Source organism: Dioscorea cayenensis, chromosome 19 (genome assembly GCF_009730915.1).
Source record: "Dioscorea cayenensis subsp. rotundata cultivar TDr96_F1 chromosome 19, TDr96_F1_v2_PseudoChromosome.rev07_lg8_w22 25.fasta, whole genome shotgun sequence".
Taxonomy (NCBI): Eukaryota; Viridiplantae; Streptophyta; class Magnoliopsida; order Dioscoreales; family Dioscoreaceae; genus Dioscorea; species Dioscorea cayenensis.
In genome coordinates, this window is record NC_052489.1 from 22297230 (window position 1) to 22316670 (window position 19441).

Here is a 19441-nt window from a genome sequence, read left to right on the forward strand (position 1 = left end):
GGCGCCAATTGGTCTTCCACATTTTTGTCGTGGTTTATTTTCTACTTGATTTTCTTTCAATGGATTATTAGGAATCTCAATTCTTGCAGGAGCGTTGGCAGCTGGTATATATGATTTGGTTACCATTTTAGTATCAGTGAATGCATAAGGTATTTCATTTGCAATATTTTGCAATTTAATGATCCTTTGAACTTCAAGTTCACATTCATTAGTGCAAGGATCATATGTATGCAATCATGATATATTCCAATCAATTTCTTTTGCTTCATTTTGAGTAATCATTTCTCCCCCTAATGAAAGGAAGACAGATTCATCAAAATGACAATCTGCAAATCTTGTAGTATATACATCCCCTGTTAATGATTCTAAATATTGTATAATTGAAGGAGAATCATAACCAACATATATACTAAGTCTGCGTTATAGACCCATTTTTGTACGATTTGGTGGTGGTATTGGCACATATACTGCACAACCAAATATTCTTATAAATGAAATATCAGGCTCTTACCCATAACAAGTTGGTGTGGTGAATATGAATTACATGCAATGGGTCGAATCCATATTAAAGCTGCAGTATGCAAAATAGCATGACCCCACACACTTGTAGGCAGTTTCGTCCTTAATAACATTGGGCGTGCGATAATCTGAAGTCTTTTGATTAATGACTTTGCTAACCCATTTTGGGTATGTACATGAGCTACTGGATGCTCAACATGTATTCCAACTGTCATACAATAATCATAAAAGGATTTTGATGAAAATTCACCAGCATTATCAAGACGAATTGTCTTTATGGGATAATCTGGAAATTCTGCTTTAAGCCTGATAATTTGTGCCAATAACCTTGCAAATGCTACATTCCTTGTAGACAGAAGTGAAACATAGGACCATCTAGTCAATGCATCGATTAAAACCATAAAATACCTAAATGGTCGACATGATGGATGTATTGGTCCACATATGTCTCCTTGTATCTTTTCTAAAAATTTAGGAGATTCACCACTTACCTTAGTTATAGAAGGTCTGGTTATTAGCTTTCCCATTGAGCATACTGAACATGCATATTCATTATGTGTTAGGATTTTATAATTCTTCAGTGGGTGTCCATGAGAAGTAGTAATAATCCGTCACAACATAATAGCACCAGGATGTCCAAGTCTTTCATGCCATATTTTAAATATCTCTGGGTTATTAACCTTTCGGGTTAATAACGTATGTGATTCCATCACTTTAATACGTGTAAAATATAATCCTGAGGATATACAGGGAAAGCTTTCAAGTACACGTTTTTGGCATGAAATAATTTGTGTAATATAAAGATATTCTTTTCCTTCCTTATCAACCGTCTCTAAATGATATCCATTGCGACGTATATCTTTAAAACTTAAAAGGTTCCTCCTAGACTTAGGGGAATATAGAGCATTTTTTATCTACAAGGATGTCCCATTTGGCAACATCAATTATGCTTCTCTAGAACCTTCAACCAGGTCTAATGACCCTGCTATTGTGGCTATACATGCCTTTCTCATTGATAAGGATATAAAATATATTTTTCTTTTCAAAATAGTATGCGTTGTTCCGCAATCAATAATGCATTCATCATCAACCATATTCTAACTAAACAGAAGAAAAACATATTTAATAAAACATAAAGACATATTAAAAATTAGTTTATAAGGAAATCTGACATATCTAAATATGTATTTTCAGTTACATTTAAATTTTTTATAGAATTATTCTCAATTAGATCAACTATAGTGTTGTCAACAAATTTTTTCTCAATATCTTTACCTTTCTTATTTTTAGTGATTCTTGGTAAAGATGGACAAAATGTTTCGGGGTCCTGCAAATTCTGGAACAATGACCTGCCAGACTACAATGATAGCAGGTATCCTTCTTTGTCTCTGACCCCATCTTGTGGCTTTGTTGCTTTTCTTGATGTATATCAATTTTGCTATCATGTGGTCCGATATTATTTCGGTCGCCATCACGACCGTATCGTCCTTGACCACCATAATGTCCTTGTCCACCGCGGTTTTTAAAACCAGTATAGCGACCATGCCATCTTCTTTGCCCAAAATTAATTTCTGGCAGTGGTGCTGATCCAGATGGTCGAGATTGATGATTTTGCACCAACAATTCATTGTTTTGCTCTGCCACAAGGAGACAAGAAATTATTTAAAAAAATTTTGTGAAATTTTTTCTCTATTGTTGTTGTAATATAACATTTCATGCGTTGAAATATTGTAAATGTCTTCTCGAGCATCATACCTTCCGTCACTATTTCCCCACAGAGACGTAGCACTGAAACAATTTTAAATAGCTCGGAATTATATTCTTGCACGCTTTTAAAGTCTTGAAACTTGAGGCTTGACCAATCATTATGTGTTTTGGGCAAGTAGACCATTCTGAGATGTTCAAATCATTCTTTTAGGGATAACCACAATTCCTGCGGATCCTCAATGGTCAAATATTCATTCTTCAGGCCATCATCAATATAATACCTTATAAATATTAAGGCTTTCGCCTTATTATCATTAGGCTTATTGTTATTAGCCTCAATAGTTTTGCTCAGGTTCTTTGCTTTCAGATGGAGCTTGATATCGAGGCTCCAGGATATATAATTGCTCCCTGAGATTTGAAGGGCCTCGAATTCTCTTTTTATGATATTTTCCATTTTCTTCAAAATAATAATATAGCAGGTAATTAGAATAGAGTGTATAGAATAAAATATAAATCATATATACTGTTCATGTATACGATACTGTATATACATATGGTATTGTTCATACGTTACAATTATTGCAGCACTGGGAATGAAGTTTTGTTTGAAAGTGAGTATGAGTTAAGAGGGAAGAAGAAGGAAAGATAAGGGAGAGAAGAGAGTAGGGGCTAATGGAGAAAAGTGGCCGACGGAGAAAATCGAAGGGGCCGGCAGAGGAGAGAGAAAGGCCGACATAGAAGAGAAAAAGGCCCGACGGACTTTTACCAGATTTTTTCAATGATTGCTGGGATCGGAGGGTCACCGCGGAAAACTTAAGAAAGACCATGCTAGATGATTTGGATTTGATGGGAAAACTCATTGTAATATTAATATTATTGTTATTCATGTTTATTTTAGATGTACTAGTATTATTAGCCTCAGTGACTTTTCTACTGTATGTTTTTTATGTATGCTTCTAAGAAAATCCTATATATGTATGGTTGACTGAAATTATGAATTAAATAAAATGTATGGTTTTCTAGCAGTATTATGCTTACCTGCCGGACCTCCCTTCTTTCAGTGTCAAAAATAGATTCCACATATAAGATATATATTAGATGAGGCAAGGAATATTAAAGCGATATGAGCAAGTTCGTCCTGATAACGTGTTAAGAATATTTTATAAATGCAAAGAGAGTAATAAGAATAAAGAGCCAGAATATTTACTAAAAACCCTTTAAAATTCACCTGGTCTTTTTCTTCCCTCTTCTTTATTTCTCTTTCTCTTTTCCTTCTTTTCTTATACTCAAAATACAAATAAGAGGGGGGTATTTATAGACTTACAAGAATTGAATGAACGGTCAGAATTGATTTGATCCGACGGTCTAAAATACCCTGGTTGGTGGAATAGTAACAATATCGGTGGTTACTACAGTACCACATGGTGCAGCTATAGTGTTGCCCCTGCTACAGTGTTTCCTAGATGGTTGCTATAGTAATGCTGCTTGCTACAAAAATTTTGCTACAGTAGTCATCCATTATAATATTTATTTATAACAGAAACTAATTATTTTGTTCTAATTTTAGTTTTTTTAGAATAGTTGCTATAGATAAAAAAAATATTATTATTTTTTTAAACAACTATCTAACTATGACATTAATTATTGGCAAGGACATCGAAAAATAATTTTTGTTTTCTCACAGTTACTGTTTTATTCAACTTAAATTTTCTATTATGAATAATCTATTTTTTAATGATAGTGTTTGTATCATGTCTCAGAATTTATAAGGCAGTGTTAATATTTTTGATTTCCATAAATACATCGAAATAAACCTTAATTTAAAATAATTGAAAAAAATTTCTACTTCTCCTTTTTTAGATGGAAAACAATCATATAATAATTTCAATAATGGAATAATTACAATTATTGGTGGAGAAGATAAGAAAAAGAAAAGAAAAAGAAAGAAAAAAAAAGTATTATCAAACCAAAATATCACAATAAACTTTCACAATCTAGAAATGATAGACTAACTTAATAACTATATTATTCGTCAACCATTGGATAACCTAATGATATGACACCAAAGTATAAAGGGGAGGTCATGGGTTCAAATCCATCCCCCGACAGTACTGTCCACAGTACTGTTCATATACTGTTTACCTGGGATTCTTAGACTATTCTCATACTGTACATATACTGTACATCCGGGTTTCAGTACTGTTTGTATTCATATAAAAAAGGCGCTTGTCGCCTATTATTAAAAAAAAAACTATATTATTCTAAAATAATAAACTAAAATAATAATAACCATATCCTAAACACTCTAATTAAGATGTAGTTTCATTGGATCATACAAAATGAGGTCACCAAATAAAAAAAATTATAGTCTCTATGGTTTTTTAATTAGTGCATGCTAGTTGAAAGTGACCACATAAAACTTTTCCAACCTTTGAAAATCTAACAAAAGATGAAGAGAAATAAGTTCTGAAAATTTAAATAATTTTGCAAAAGATATATATCAAATGCTACATGCATGTGAAGTCCATTTTGGTGGGAACACGTGAAATATATTCTTACAAGCTATATCACAAAGTAAATAAATAAATAAATAAAGAAGTGGTCATCAACTAATGTTGATAAGCATTGCTTTTTCCCCAAGATTAATCTTTTGTTATTATTATTATTATTATTATTATTAGTATCTTCTTCTATTTTGGTTTCAATTTAGTTAAAAGGCTTTAAAAGGGTAAGGATTGCAATATCTTTGTCACGCCCCGAACCCGGCTCATCAGACCCGGTGCGCAGACAAACGACCGCAGACCCACAAGGCGTGAGCCCCATAGGCCTGCAAGGCCTCAAAATCTGATCCAGGACAGGTAAAACTATAATAACCCAACTGAGTTATAGGATTAAAAACTCTACAAAGTACACAAAATCGGGATACAGAAGTCCAAAATACAAAATACAGGGATGTATAGACAATAACAAGAACTTAAAATTTACAACAGGATAAGACATCTACAGACAATCTTTCAAGATCAACGCCGGTCTATCACTCAAGATCTGAAAAGGATTTAAAGAAAATCCATGAGCTCACTAGCCCAGTAAGTAATCCAGAAATTGTTTTAAAACAACAGGCTTTACGAATCTCGATTTCAGATATTAAGAATAATTCAAAGTTTAAACATAGTTTAAACAAATAAAAAATAAATGGTTCAACAGAGGTATAGTTCTCAAGTAGTAACGCTATTCAAGATAACTAAAATCAAAAGAATACCAGGTTTCTGAACTGCGAATAATTATTCGCCAGAAATGAGCATAGGTCTTCAAAACATAATTTAAACAAAAAAAAATACAAAGTGAAATATTCTAATAAAGAATATTTACAAATATGATTTACCGGAATTCAAAACCCAGAAATACGATATCAAAAATACAGAAAATTTCAAGGCAGTACAAATATTTGTGTTTTTGAAGAAATTCAAAATCAAAAGGGCAAACCCAAAAAATAACAAATTCAAGAGTATGTCTCCAAATTCACTGTAAGTACCAAAGGTCATTTGTTTATCCTCGGTGACAGATCCGAGCCAAAATAACAGATATCATTTATTTATCCTCGGTGACCCGAGACTGAATACCAGGTGGCCGTTGATTATTTCACCGAACGGACACGGTGCGAAACTGCAGTCTCATTTTCCTAAAATTACTTGTCAACAAAGTCAGGGTTTAACCCCCCACTGACAGGGTTGCATATCGTTCATTTGGAGACCAAAATATTCAGATACAAAATATTTGCAGAGTACAAGTTCAGAAATTTCTAAAATTTCTCAAGTTCATATATATTCAGAAATATTAATAAATATCAAAATCTCACTTTAGGGAAAATAAATCGATAACCATAAATGAAATATAAAAATTTAAGCACATGAAGTATTTAAAATTATTCAAAACACAAGCTGCTTCAAAACTAAATTAAATGATCAAATAACTAAATAAAAAATGGAATTAACTAAGTCAATCCAAATGATAGCGAATCATTAACCCATGCCTACAAGCAAAAGCGAATTTTTATAAATGTCGAAAGTAATCGTTTGAATGTAACCACACACTTAGTATAAATAATAAATTAATAACCAAGTTAAAAAAAGAATAGCAATTATTTAATTAGCATTACACCAATTTAGATTTACCAAGTCAACAACTAAATAGAAATAATTAATTAAAGAAAATACCCTCGGAATACATATTCCGGATAAATAATTTTCAATATTAACAAAATAATAGATATTCAAAATAAAAATAACAAAATACTAGATAATTATTTTACAGAATAAAATAATTTCTCAAATACTGAAAATACGGAGTTATCGGTAGATTACTTACCTGATATTAGCTTAAGCCCAAAAAAATGAGATCCAATGCCACTCCCTAAAACAATCCTAAAACCCAACGATTTACCATAGTTAAAAACAAAAATTACTCTAATCGCAAGTTTAAACACTCATCAAGTATTACCCTAAGCATTTTCTAGAGAGCAACCAAAAATAAAAATAAAATAAAATAAAATAAATGACAATAATTGTCTTGCATGCACTCATGCAGGAATTTAAAACACAACCTAAAAGCTTAAATAATTAACATGATTAAATTTAAAGTGATCCAATGCTTAACCTCCACTCATTTGACATTTGCCTTGAACTAATATTTTAACTTGATGAGAACATCTCCACCATCCAATTATAAACACATTCCACTACAAAACTTCCCTCATTCTCTTACAATGACTTGACTAATAAAAACAAAAATATGCAAACCATTAACACCAAAAACATTTCTGCAGATTCACAACCAAGCTCTAGTCTTTAGACACATTAACACAATAATGCTATCAACTTTACAAAACCACTCCACCAACAACAAAAGTTGTAGAACCAAACTAAGAGAGAAAAAACATATCTACTTATACAACCAATACATATATAAAACACACACAGATATATATATATATATATATATACACATGGAAACATACACAATATGCATGGCTTTTAGCATGTTGGTTCTACCCTCAAATAAGGTCCAAAAATCTCCACCATGCTTGGGTGAGCAAGAAACAAGCAACTTAACACTCATTAAACTAATGCCAAGGCCAAACCTTTCTCAAAACAAGGATGGTTAAGCACAAGCCCTTGAGCTAACACTAAGCTCCAAGGATTTCAACAACAATTTTGAGCTATGAACTAAGAGAACAACAAGCATGAACAATTTCGAATTTAGCCATCAACATGCCAAGGTTTCTAAATAAAAAGAGCTAACATGCTATTCCACAAAACATGGCAAGCTAATCAAAGGATAGAGAAAAAGTCATGGTTTTTAGTTACCAAAAACAACACTACTAAAAGAATTTAACCAAGAATGGCTAGGGGATTACTACGATGGCCGGAAAAGAGAGTGTTGAAAAGATAGCCCAGCTGAAAACCAAACTTCAAAAATCTTCTAGCTAACAACCTCCCTTACAAGACAAAGAAATGAAAAAGAAGCACAAGAGAAGAAGAAAAACAATGAAGTTAAAAGGCTCAAATATCAAAGGCACAGATGTGATGAAAACCTATGAATTCCTCCGGGAATTCCTCATTACCACTAGATTGGAGAGCCACATGACAAAAGGATAGGGAATAAGCGGGATCCACAATCTTGATGGCCATTTACTCCATATACGAAAGCTTGTTTTATTTTGAATGAACATTAGTTAATCCACCTACACTGCCATGAATTAATTATAATAATCACAATAAAAATAGAGATTAATTTTATTTACTATAAATATATATTGAGAAATAACTTTAAAATTACACACACATCAATCAGAAAATATTAATAAGGATGAAGACATAAGACTTTACTTGGAAAGATAATTTGTGATTTTTTTTTAATTTTTAGAGGATAGTTTAGGAATTAAATTATGTAAAATTGCTAAATATTTAAGTCATGATCACCAAAATCCCCTTCAGAAGATGGTTTTTTTTTTTTTTAAATATGGTAGAACTAATTTGACATGTTTATTAATTTTTGGTTGAGCCAGATAAATTTTTATTATAGTTTTTTATGCTTTACTTACAATTTTGGCCTTACTTTATCATATTGACTAGTGTTACAATCACACATCAATGTTTTATTTTATATATATGAGCTTTGAATTTTGTTAGGCCCAACACTATATAACAGTTGCATAGTTATATTGATGTTAAATGAAATAATTCCTTTTTAAATGGAGTTAATTGTAAATCAGTGCAAAAAATAATTCATCCGCCTCGTAGTATTCTCTCATCTTTGCATTATAAAACCATGTTATTTGCTTACCAATTATTAGACTCGTTTACTATACTACTCACCCACCCCTTCCTATTTATTTATAAACATAGATAAACCATGGAATCAAACACTTAATCTTTGAGTTGGGAAGATTTGAGTCCTCAACCTTTGTCTTGAGAGAATAAAAAGCCAACTCTCTTAATGTAGGGGTGACTTTTATATCATAAAAATAAGTAAATAAATCAATAAACGTTGATCGAGAGATTGAGGTAAATTTTTTGATAGGCACCAAATTATGGTCTTTTTTATTTTAAGATTTTAACTTCAATTCAAATAAAAATAGTTACCCAACTTCAATTTTTGTTTCATTGGGAGGTCACCTCATAGATTCTAGCCTATTTTTGATGATGTGTTGTCGTAAAATTTTCATCGACAAAAGAGATGGAATCAGCAGCTGAGTGGCCATCATATTATTAACAGAGAATTTTAGCATCTATACCATCAAAATTAGACTAGAATCTTCTGGTAACCACCCTGTGAAACAAAATTAAAGTTGGGTAAATATTTTAATTCAAATTAAAATTTTGACTCTAAAATAAAAAAATAAACCATAGTTTAGTGCCGGCGAAAAAATTTATCCTGAGAGGTTAACTCAATTGTGAGTGTCCATAGAACTATAAAATGTAATTTTTGGAATACAAATATGGGAATGAAGGGTATTGATCTTGTGGAGAGAGGTGTCCAGAGGTTTTTATATTTTTATGTTTTCGCAAATAATTTCATATTATTCTTTACGCTAGAGCAAACCTTCTACATGGCTTTGGCCTATATTTATTTGGATGCATGTGCTAAGTCTGATATAAAATCTTTAGTAAATGCATAATAAAGTAAAGCCACTATATAAATCAAAACTCTCACACCAATAGATTTTATGTTGGATTTAAGTCAGCCCAAGCCCAATATGGAAAATGGATCATATCTAAAATTCATTTATACACCAAACTTAAGTTTTCTTTTTATTTTTTTTCCTTCTGAGTTCCTAGTATATAGTTTAATCCCACATTCGAGAAGGAGAAAGCTTTACACCAACTTACATATGTTTTCACTCTTGCTCCGTTGATTTAGTATTTGGGCTACTAATGGGTTAGTTTTCCACTGCACATACGTCGGAGGTCATCTATTTTATTTTTTCCCATTCTTTTCCAACAACTGTAACTATGACTATTAGTCGATCTTATTTATGAGTGCGTCTATTAGATGATCTTCTTATTTATGTGTGCGTGTGTAAATACTTATGTGTGTTAAGGTTTGCATTTGGATAATTTTTTCAGCATATAACTAAACTACCGAGTACTGCCATTTTAGTAATCGAATTTCAATTTAAATCAAAATGGTCACTTTGTTAATTTGATTTCATTGGCAAATCATCCAAGGGATTCCGACCTCATTTAGAGTGTCCATGTCACTTGAATTAGATGCGACGTTCAAAGCCAACCACGTCACCTACTATGTTAGCCACTACAAGAAAACAAGCATTTTGTGACAGTTTGCAAGTCATTTCGTGGTGGTTTTAACTGTTGTGAAATTGCTTTGGTGGCAATTAGTCAACCGCTACAAATACTAGCGTAACAAATTATTTTACAGCAATTTTCAGTAATCATCGGAATAACCACAGTGAAATACAGATAACATTTTGTGACAGTTTGTAGAATTGCCCCAAAATAACATAATGGATACACCAATGCAATTCACGGCGATTGTACACAACCACTGTGAAATGCAAAGGGTTGCATGTCGTGGCGGTTTCAAAGCTGGCGCAAAATGCTCTGGTCCAACTATTTTGTATTTATTTTTTTAAAAACATCTTAATATTGTTTCTGAAGGTTTCAAAATCACTGCAAAAATGTATCAATTCTTTAAGATTTTATTTTTATTTTTATTATTTTTGTAAGCTTCCCTATTTTTTTTTTTGAGGTAGGGCGACAAGCGCCAACCCTCAGGGACGTACGTGGGGCAGAGGTATCGCCGCCACGTCGTTGTTGGGGAGCCCGGGGTATACAACACACAGCGGACAAAACCTGGCAGTTAACACTATTCACCCCTTTGGATCAAACGACAAGCAAATACACAATTCTCATTCAAAAACCAATGTACATCATTTTTCAGGAAGAATCCTTGTGGGAAAACACCTCACTACAAAGAGAAACCACAAGGACCTAGAGTGTTCAATTGGTATGGGAAGTGCTACAGTATTCTTCTTCTCCCTTAAGCTACAACCTAGCTTAATCCGGCTAATCAATGCATACAAACATATAATAAGCCTCTCTTGAGCAAATAAGAACACACAACAAGATGATAAACAACTTGCCCTAGCAACCTTCCCACCTTCTTGAAACCCCTAGCTTAGGTTTACAAGAATGAAGAAGAAGAGTACAAATATACCTTCACTTCTTCTTCTTTGAGCTCACAAGCTCGGATCTGAAGCTCTAGGATGTCTTCAAGGCTTCCCCTTTGATGGATGTTGAAGCCCTAGCCCGTAGCCCTCTCTCCCTTTCTTTTTCTCTCAAGAAACCTCAAGAATACCCTATTCATTGAAGAGAGAATGAAGAGTTAAGTAACTCATTCGGGATGCTACAGTGAGGTTTACAGCCATTCTCAGGAATTCTCTCACTGTTACAGTAACATTGCTACAGTACATCTGCTACAGTACTGACAGAAATCGAAAATTCCAGTGAGCCTCACGGTCTCCATGCGGGCCGCATGGAGCCCGTGAGGTTTACAGCCATTCTCTGCATCCCCGTTGCTACAGTAATTCCTGCACAAACTCAATATTGAGTTATACATCCATCTTATGCTTTGCTTGTTTGAAGGTTTGGAAAGGTTTTATAAAGTATGGTAAGGTATGGTAAATGAGGTTGTAAACCATATCTTGCTTGGGACAAAGGTAGAGTAAATGAAGGTTTATGAACCATGTTATGCTTGGTTTGAAGGTAAGGTAAAGTAAAGTTATATATTAAAATTACGAAAAAGACTCTTTGAATGTTAAAATATATACATATCAAACATAAATTTGTAATAATATATTTTTATTTATTACAATTAAGTTATAACAATAAATGATAAAACTTTTCAATTACAAAATCTTGATACAAACCAAATTTCACATTAAAAAAAAATCGAACAATTTACACAATGAACAAAGTCTAATGAACACCAAAGTTCACATAAAAAAAACATAAAAATTCAACAATTTACACAATTAACAAAATAGTCGACATAATGTAACGAACACTTAATATAAATTTGTCCACAAAAAACAAAATAGTCGACATAATGAAATTCACACTTAACAACAATTTGTTCACAATTAACAAAGTAGTGCATATAATATAATCCCACACTTAACATTGTTTCATTTAACAAAAAGCAAGTTCTTACATCACAAAACATTGGGTAACAAACCATTGTGATGATGTAGTAACCACCATAGTCGCCCTGATAAATTGGAAAAAAATTTGAAAACAAATTAAATTCATGTACTAATAGCATAAAAGAAAATAAATAAAAGAATACTCTAAGCAAATAAATTATATAAAATAAATTACTTTCGTGTTCAAATGAAGATATGAATATCCAAAAAAATTACGAACCTTCCATTTTTAGTCTTGTGATTCATGATGATGCCCCATTAACTCCAACAACACCGATTTGCGATGCGAGTCCGGGCATCTAATCACACTTTCTAACATTTTTGGGTCTTTGACGAGGAACACATATGCCTTGGTATGGAGAGATTGTGGTATTCCTATGTTTGTAACCATATCCCATACATCAAAATCTTTAAGTGGATCCCGATTTCCAACACATTGTTCTAGCACATTTGTGGACTTTTCTATGGTTGCATTTGTTTTCTCCATTGTCTTAGTTGATTGAACGAGAGCACTAGCTATTGACGTAAGGGCTATGGACATGTCTGCATCTTCATGATTGTCATTTCTTCTAACTCTTTTGGACCTAGAAGAACTTGGAGCCTCAAATTGTGATGGTTGATCTAGTGGTGAAGCTTCATCTTCAACTTCATTGTCATGTGAAGTCATATTTTCATTCTCACACAAATTCTCCAAATTTACTTCATTTTGGGAAACCATAAAGTCAATATCATTGATTGTGTCCGCCGAATAAGGGCTACGTGACGTATTTCCCGAATTTTGAAGTCTTCTTCTTCTCATCTCTGACGCGGTCTCGGCATGTTGTCCAGTTGCCCTATCTTGGCCATAAAGTTGAACTAATTTTTCATAATTTCTAATACTCTTGTTCATCCATTCAGAGGCTTCTGGTTTAACCTATCCAAAAAAATATGTCAATAGCATGTCATGTATATAATCACGCATATGTTATAATGAACAAATAAACAAACCTCAATTAGGTGTTGCCACACCTCCGGCTCGGCATTCCACATTTCCGTTGTTGGACTCCAAGCAAATCCGCTCATTCCATTTTTGAAAATGTCATAGCATCGTGTAAATGGTCTTTTTATATTTTTCATGCGATTTTGCAATTTTTCTTTGTCTATTGGTTTATCGGGAAATTTATCCTTCATCTCATTCACTATATTATCCAATGCATGTGTAGTGAAAGTTCCTCCAACTCGGTTTCCCATTGCTTGTTGATGCAAATATGCATCTATCAAAGCATCGTCCATCACAACGGTCCATATGCATGTGGTATTTCCATCATTAGTGCTTGCACTTGTTCTTCTCTTTGGCATTTTTCTAACTACATCAAAAAATAAATACATAACAATGATTATGATATTAATATGGTGCACAATATATTATTTACATTAGGAAAAATTAATGCAATAGAAAAAAATGCTATACATGTAATAAGATGCACAATAAATAAGTCTAGTAAACTATGACAACATCAAAGTACTAAACTAAGGACCATTAATACACAAGTGTCACAATTCCAATAATGCTCAATCACATGCAAGCTCTTGCCACATAACAACATCAAAGTAATACAAGGTTTTTAACACTCAAACAAAACACAAAGCAATACAACAATACTAGGACACTCTATTGTGAATTACATCATTCAATATAATCTTGCCACATCTCCACCGCTATTGCATCCCTAATGATCTCTCCTTGAATAGTTTCTTCATTATTCGCCCCACTAGCACGATGTTCTTCTCCCGCTACATCTCGTAGTTCATCATCAACTTGTGCAATTAGTGTCTCATCGGGATCTACTCCCATTAGGTAGTTATGCAAAATACAACATGCAAAAATAATTTCTTTATGTGTTTCTAAACCATAATGCGGCTCGGTTGAACTTCCCACTATAGGAAAACGCTTTTTAAGAACACCAAATGATCGTTCTATGGCACAACGCAATGACGCATGACGAAGATTAAATAATTCACGTGGATTTGTTGGTGGATTCCTTGAATACTCCTTCAAGTGATATCGCTCTCCTCTATATGGTGTAATAAGTCCACTTCTTAACATAAATCCCGCATCAACAAGATAATATTTTCCTAACAATAAAATAAATGTTATTATCATGTTGAGTGTATATATGGAATTGTGGACAACATTATATCATACTTATGAATACCTTCTGGAATTCTTAGAGGATAAGGTCTACTTAATGCATTCTTTATTATTCTTGAATCAGATGCTGTTCCTTCCCACCCAGGTAACACGTATGTGAATTTTAAGTCAAACGTGCATGCCGCTAACACATTTTGTGTTGGATAATCCTTCCTCCCACGATATTTCGGAGCTTCAGCACTAGATACTTTGACCCGAATATGTGTTCCATCAATAGCACCAACACAATCCTGACATTAACACATCTCATATTTTATTCTAAATTTTTCACGTATTTATAGTGAACTTGCAATTTAATAAATTTTTCATTACCTTGAAATATGGATAGAATCTGTTACTGCTGAATATTTCTGAAGGAATTTGTGCCCCATCAGGTCGTGTTATAAATTTGTCCTCCAACTCTATTATAGCTTGCAATACATTATGAAAATGCCTAAAAGTGGTCTCACGGGAACGCCGGAAAAAGAAAGATAACTCACGATGTGTAACATTATGACCTAATACATAAAGAGTTTTTGCAACTTGTTCCTCGACCGACACATGCAAAGTTGCTCGAAGACCACCATCTCTAACTAGCATATCACATAAACCTAAAAAAGCTGAAGAACCCATTCTAATCATACTATGACATAAATCACTTGACAACAAGTGTGACATTAATTCATCTCTTGCTCGGTCGCCTTCGAGCCGTATCTCATGTGGTATTTGACTTTTGTTTCGTCTAACTTTAATCCGGCGTCGCACAAGCCGAACAATTACGGCAATAACAACTTGAATTGTTGCTATATGATGTAGGCGATGCAATTTCATGACAGGATTATCCAACAATTGTCGTACGAGAAGCATTTTACATAATGCAATTTTTTCATCTTCCATCTAATAAAGCATGAAAAGTTTATTCATAAATATTAAAAAAAAAATACAAAAGGAAAATTTACTTCAAATGAAATAAGATAACAAATGAAATGAAATATTAAATTAGAAGGACCAGACTATAATGATGAAAAAATTCCATTAGAAAATAAATGCCATGATATCAAATTTTTGGTATTGTCATGGTTAGGCCTGGATTTGCCTTGGACTCTAATTGATAACCATTGGATATTGCTTACGATTTCAACCTAAAAAATAAAATTATTGGTTCAATTTTGAACATTGAGATATCCTGTTAAATGTCTAATGTGCTCTTTATTCTTTAATCTAACCATATGATAGATGCCATGATATCAATTTTTTGGTATAACTTAGGTTTCTTAGAACTTGAAAGTGTTCATCACTATATGAAATTATCTGTTTCAAGCAAAAAAAAAAAAAAATCCTTTGTGTCAAGCTCTTGAACTTGATAATACTGGTTTATATGGCAAATTTCATGACAATACTAGGTTGTGCTATACTTGGAACATTTTGCCTTTGTATTTTAGGTTTGATGTAAATGTTTATGTCTCTATTATGATCGATCCGGATGCATTGCTAATTGAGCAAAAAAATTACGTTCGCATCTTTTTAAATATTTTCTTAATTTTTTTATTAAGTCATCCGAACAGAGATCGGTGCATCTTTCAATGGGATATTTGTACCACTTAAATGAATTTGGTGTTAACATCATAAGAAACAAAGAAATATATGCCATTATCATGAGCACAGACTGCAAAAAAACAAAAATCCTACCAAAGACAATGACCCATTACTCAATACTAGAGATTATATATATTCAACAAGATATTGGAATTTTGCAAAAACCATCACTAGATAACAAAACAACACAAATAAATGACCAGACACCTTTGTATAAATTTAAATCTATGAATTCATACAAACAACAAAACAATTTTTTCCCAACAAACAACCACACATTGTTCAATGAGCAAGCACCCTCATTTTAAATACATAGATTGGGGTTCTCATAGTAACTTACCTCGACTTTTGGTTCGGGTGAAGGTCCGACGGAGGTCCGGGTGAAGCTCCGGCTAAGCTTGGAGTGACTTGCAACAATGGGAAAATCGCAGCTGGTATAGCTAGGGCTCTGAGAAATGAAGCAAATGTCTTAGCTTAGAGTGAATTAATACAAATGGCATATATGTAATTATTACAAAAGTTAAAGGGTATTTTTGTCATATAAAAAAATATAAAACCCTCCCAACCCCCAATTTGGAGGGTTGAGAGTGGGAGTTAAAATGGAGGTTCTCAAACCTCCATTTTACCACCATAAACCTTACCATGTCAAAAACCTTGGATCCAAGCAAGGTTTTATCTAAAACCATACTTTATAAAACCATATAAAACCCCCAAACAAGCAAGGCATTAGAGCTTCAAACAGGGCTGGACACCTCACAGTCCTCACCCTCTGGAAAACGGGGAGCGCGATTCATGGGAATCGAACTCGCACCTCCCCAATACGAGAGGACCCGGGGTACCGCAGGGCTCCTCACCCGCTGGACAATATTATTTTTACATCATTCATTACAAATATGAAATTAATTAAAAAATTTAAAAATTAAAAATAATTAAAACAAAATGATGTTCACAAATAAGTTCACACATCTTTAAAAGAACATACAAAATAAATTCCGCCAATAAACTTAAACAATGCTTAAAAAATTAAAAATTAAATATTGGTTATGAACATTCATCAAGAAATTGTATGACAAACATAATACGATATGTACACGCTCTAGCGATTACATGACAAACATTAGAAAAAAAGCATTGTTTACAAAATTAAAAATTAAATATTGGTTATAAAAATTCATCAAGAAATTATATGACATAGTATGATATGTACACGCTCTGGTGATTACATGACAAACATTAGAAAAAGCTTCATTTCAAATCCCTTCAATGGTTCTTAGTTCCAGATAATCTTATGTAAGTCATCCTCAACATTATCTACAAAAGAAACAATTTAATATAAATACATAATATAAGAACTACTTATACCACATAAGCCTAAATATATAACGCTACAATTTATCTACAAATTAATTAAAGATTAAAGATATGGACTAGTCATGCAGTGTAACACTATTAAGTTGTAAAAAATCATTTTTGAAGTGATTTAAAATTTTCTCAAGCCTAATCTTTAAGCCATAAGAAAAACACCAAGAAAGGTAATTCATCATTAACTAATAACATTGATACATTCTTAGCTAAAACAAGTCTAAATAAAAAAAATTAAGATTTTCTCTTACCAAGCAATGGATTGATATATTTCTTATAGTCTTCATAAAATAATTAAGCAATAAAAGATGCAAGATATTCCCCACTCCAATAGTCCTATTATGAAAAAAATAAAACAAAATCACCAAAAAATAAGTCCAACACTAGAAAATTTCAAGGTTTGATCATACCTCATTGTTCTAAATAACGCATTGTGGTATCCTTCATCATATTTATTCTCTAACATTTTCACTACAAACACATAGATGTGATTAATAAAAGCCTAAATATTAAAAAACTTCAAAATAGTTGAATTATAGCAAGAATGAAAACAAATGCCCAGTCTAACGTTCCGAACATGTTTTCACTACATAAAACAAATAACACACATATATACAATACTCATGCTCCATCTCCATTTAACCTGCATGTTCATAACAAGACAAATCTGAGAAAATAAATCAAAAGAATATAATAAAAAAAAGATTATAAAAAGAATGAATATAGCATTTACAACATTATATCGTTTGATGAAAAGGGGCCGGGAAAAGCTTGAATCCAATTCCTACATACGGTCTGAGTTATGTTCGCTGTAAGTTGAGTGGCTACCTTGTGATGAACGCCTCCTAATAGCTAGGGACTCAACATTTTCCTATTGGAAATGAAATAAATATAAAGAAAAAAAAAAATTCAATTTCTATAAAGATAAAAACAAACACCAATAGAATCATGACAACTATATGAAACAATAACTTTAAATATGAAAGTAAAAACTGATTAGGTGTGACATATGTGTTTTGAATTGCGAATTGTTGGGTAAAAGAAAATCTATTTGCTCTTGATTTTGTTGAACTTACTAGCTTAGGTGTCGTACAATTTCCCTAAGTGCTTCAAATTTAGCTGGCATATCCCCACTTGTACAATGTTTGATACCCGATCTACTTGATGAGCCATAGACTTGGGTCGAGGTGAGTCCAAGTCCCAACCCTCGGACATAACCTAGGTGCATGGTTTTTGCTGAAACAACTAGTAAATGCCTCATTTTATGATGGATTTTGACTCAACTCAGTTAGTTCTTCCTGCATAAATAATGTTACACAATTTTTATATAAATTCTTATTATTACAAAATATCAAGCACAACATATAAAACTAAATGTTACTTACATGATTTTGAATTGCCTCTTCGTTTGCAAAACTTCCTTCCGATGTTGTATGGCTGGCTTGAAACAATTCAACTCTTGTAATAGGATGACCAAGTTGGGTTTCCTACAAAATATGCTATTTAATATACAAATAAAGTTGAGTAAAATGATAAATAAAATTAGAATAGCTAGTAATATGATACTAGTAACCATCTCCTTTCACAGTCGGGCAAACGGCTTTGAACCTAACATGTGAGGCATCGTGAAGTTTGTGCAATTTATAGTGTTTTGCTTTTGCTTACATAATGCAATATGAATATTAAAATAGAAATATAAACAAATAAAATATAATACAACAAACATATATTTTAGGCATATTACCTTTGTGTCAAGGCGAGCCCTATAATCAACAAAGGCAGCCCATTGTTCTAAAGAAATCTCCGGAGTTTTCTTCGCAATGTTCACTACTCGAGGACCATCGTGATCATATTGTGTAGAGTTATATAAGTGATATCTATGGTCCCTTCATTTCTTAGCCAAACTTTTAAAAATAAAATCCTTGTGTTCATCATCATTAACCTTAAATTTTGGCTACAAATAAATAAATACATTAGTGCACATTAAAAATGAGCCTAAAGAAATAGAATACAATAACTTCAATTATGAATACAATTCCAAATATTTATGATGTTATTCCAACTTGATCTTTATAGGATTGCAAAATCTTTTGCCATTTCTCGTACCCTATGAGGAAATTTTCCCAATTGCTTGTGATATGCCCTAGAAATTGAGCAAGTATACCTCTTGAAAATTCAATATCTTAGTTCATATTTCATTTCACAACAACTCTCTCTCTCTTGGTTGAAGACAGAATATGTCAATTGTTTGCATTTTTTCCGCTTCATTTCCCCATTTCCATTTATCGTTTATTAAAAAAATTATAAGACATCATATATATATATATATATATATATTTCATTCATAACATATAACTGAGAAA

The 19441-nt window shown here is 32.5% G+C and overlaps 2 protein-coding genes and 1 long non-coding RNA gene across 3 annotated transcripts; all 3 read right to left on the reverse strand.

Annotated features, from left to right (window-relative positions):
* Positions 1-5127: 5127 nt before the first annotated feature.
* Positions 5128-7745, reverse strand: LOC120250541. Its single transcript, XR_005533032.1, has 3 exons — positions 7640-7745; positions 6592-6647; positions 5128-5271 (listed from the first exon to the last, which is right to left on the reverse strand). It is a non-coding gene; the product is annotated as an uncharacterized LOC120250541 (long non-coding RNA).
* A 4434-nt stretch (positions 7746-12179) lies between these two features.
* Positions 12180-13222, reverse strand: LOC120284157. The gene is made up of 2 exons (XM_039290952.1): positions 12938-13222; positions 12180-12863 (listed from the first exon to the last, which is right to left on the reverse strand). The coding sequence occupies exons 1-2, from the start codon at positions 13220-13222 to the stop codon at positions 12180-12182; spliced, it is 969 nt and encodes a 322-aa protein (XP_039146886.1).
* Positions 13223-13616: 394 nt separating this feature from the next.
* On the reverse strand, positions 13617-15017 carry LOC120284159 (protein ALP1-like). The gene is made up of 3 exons (XM_039290953.1): positions 14454-15017; positions 14146-14371; positions 13617-14065 (listed from the first exon to the last, which is right to left on the reverse strand). The coding sequence occupies exons 1-3, from the start codon at positions 15015-15017 to the stop codon at positions 13617-13619; spliced, it is 1239 nt and encodes a 412-aa protein (XP_039146887.1).
* Between the last annotated feature and the right edge of the window lie 4424 nt (positions 15018-19441).

Excerpts from the sequence above, each read along its gene's own strand:
- LOC120284157 (XM_039290952.1), bottom strand. The coding sequence starts at position 13,222 with ATGGACGATGCTTTGATAGATGCATATTTGCATCAACAAGCAATGGGA. Across the intron at positions 12,864-12,937 it reads TGTGGCAACACCTAATTGAG|GTTAAACCAGAAGCCTCTGA; the intron begins GTTTGTTTATTT and ends TTTTTTGGATAG.
- LOC120284159 (XM_039290953.1), bottom strand. The coding sequence starts at position 15,017 with ATGGAAGATGAAAAAATTGCATTATGTAAAATGCTTCTCGTACGACAA. Across the intron at positions 14,372-14,453 it reads GATTCTATCCATATTTCAAG|GATTGTGTTGGTGCTATTGA; the intron begins GTAATGAAAAAT and ends TGTTAATGTCAG. Across the intron at positions 14,066-14,145 it reads TCCTCTAAGAATTCCAGAAG|GAAAATATTATCTTGTTGAT; the intron begins GTATTCATAAGT and ends TTTTATTGTTAG.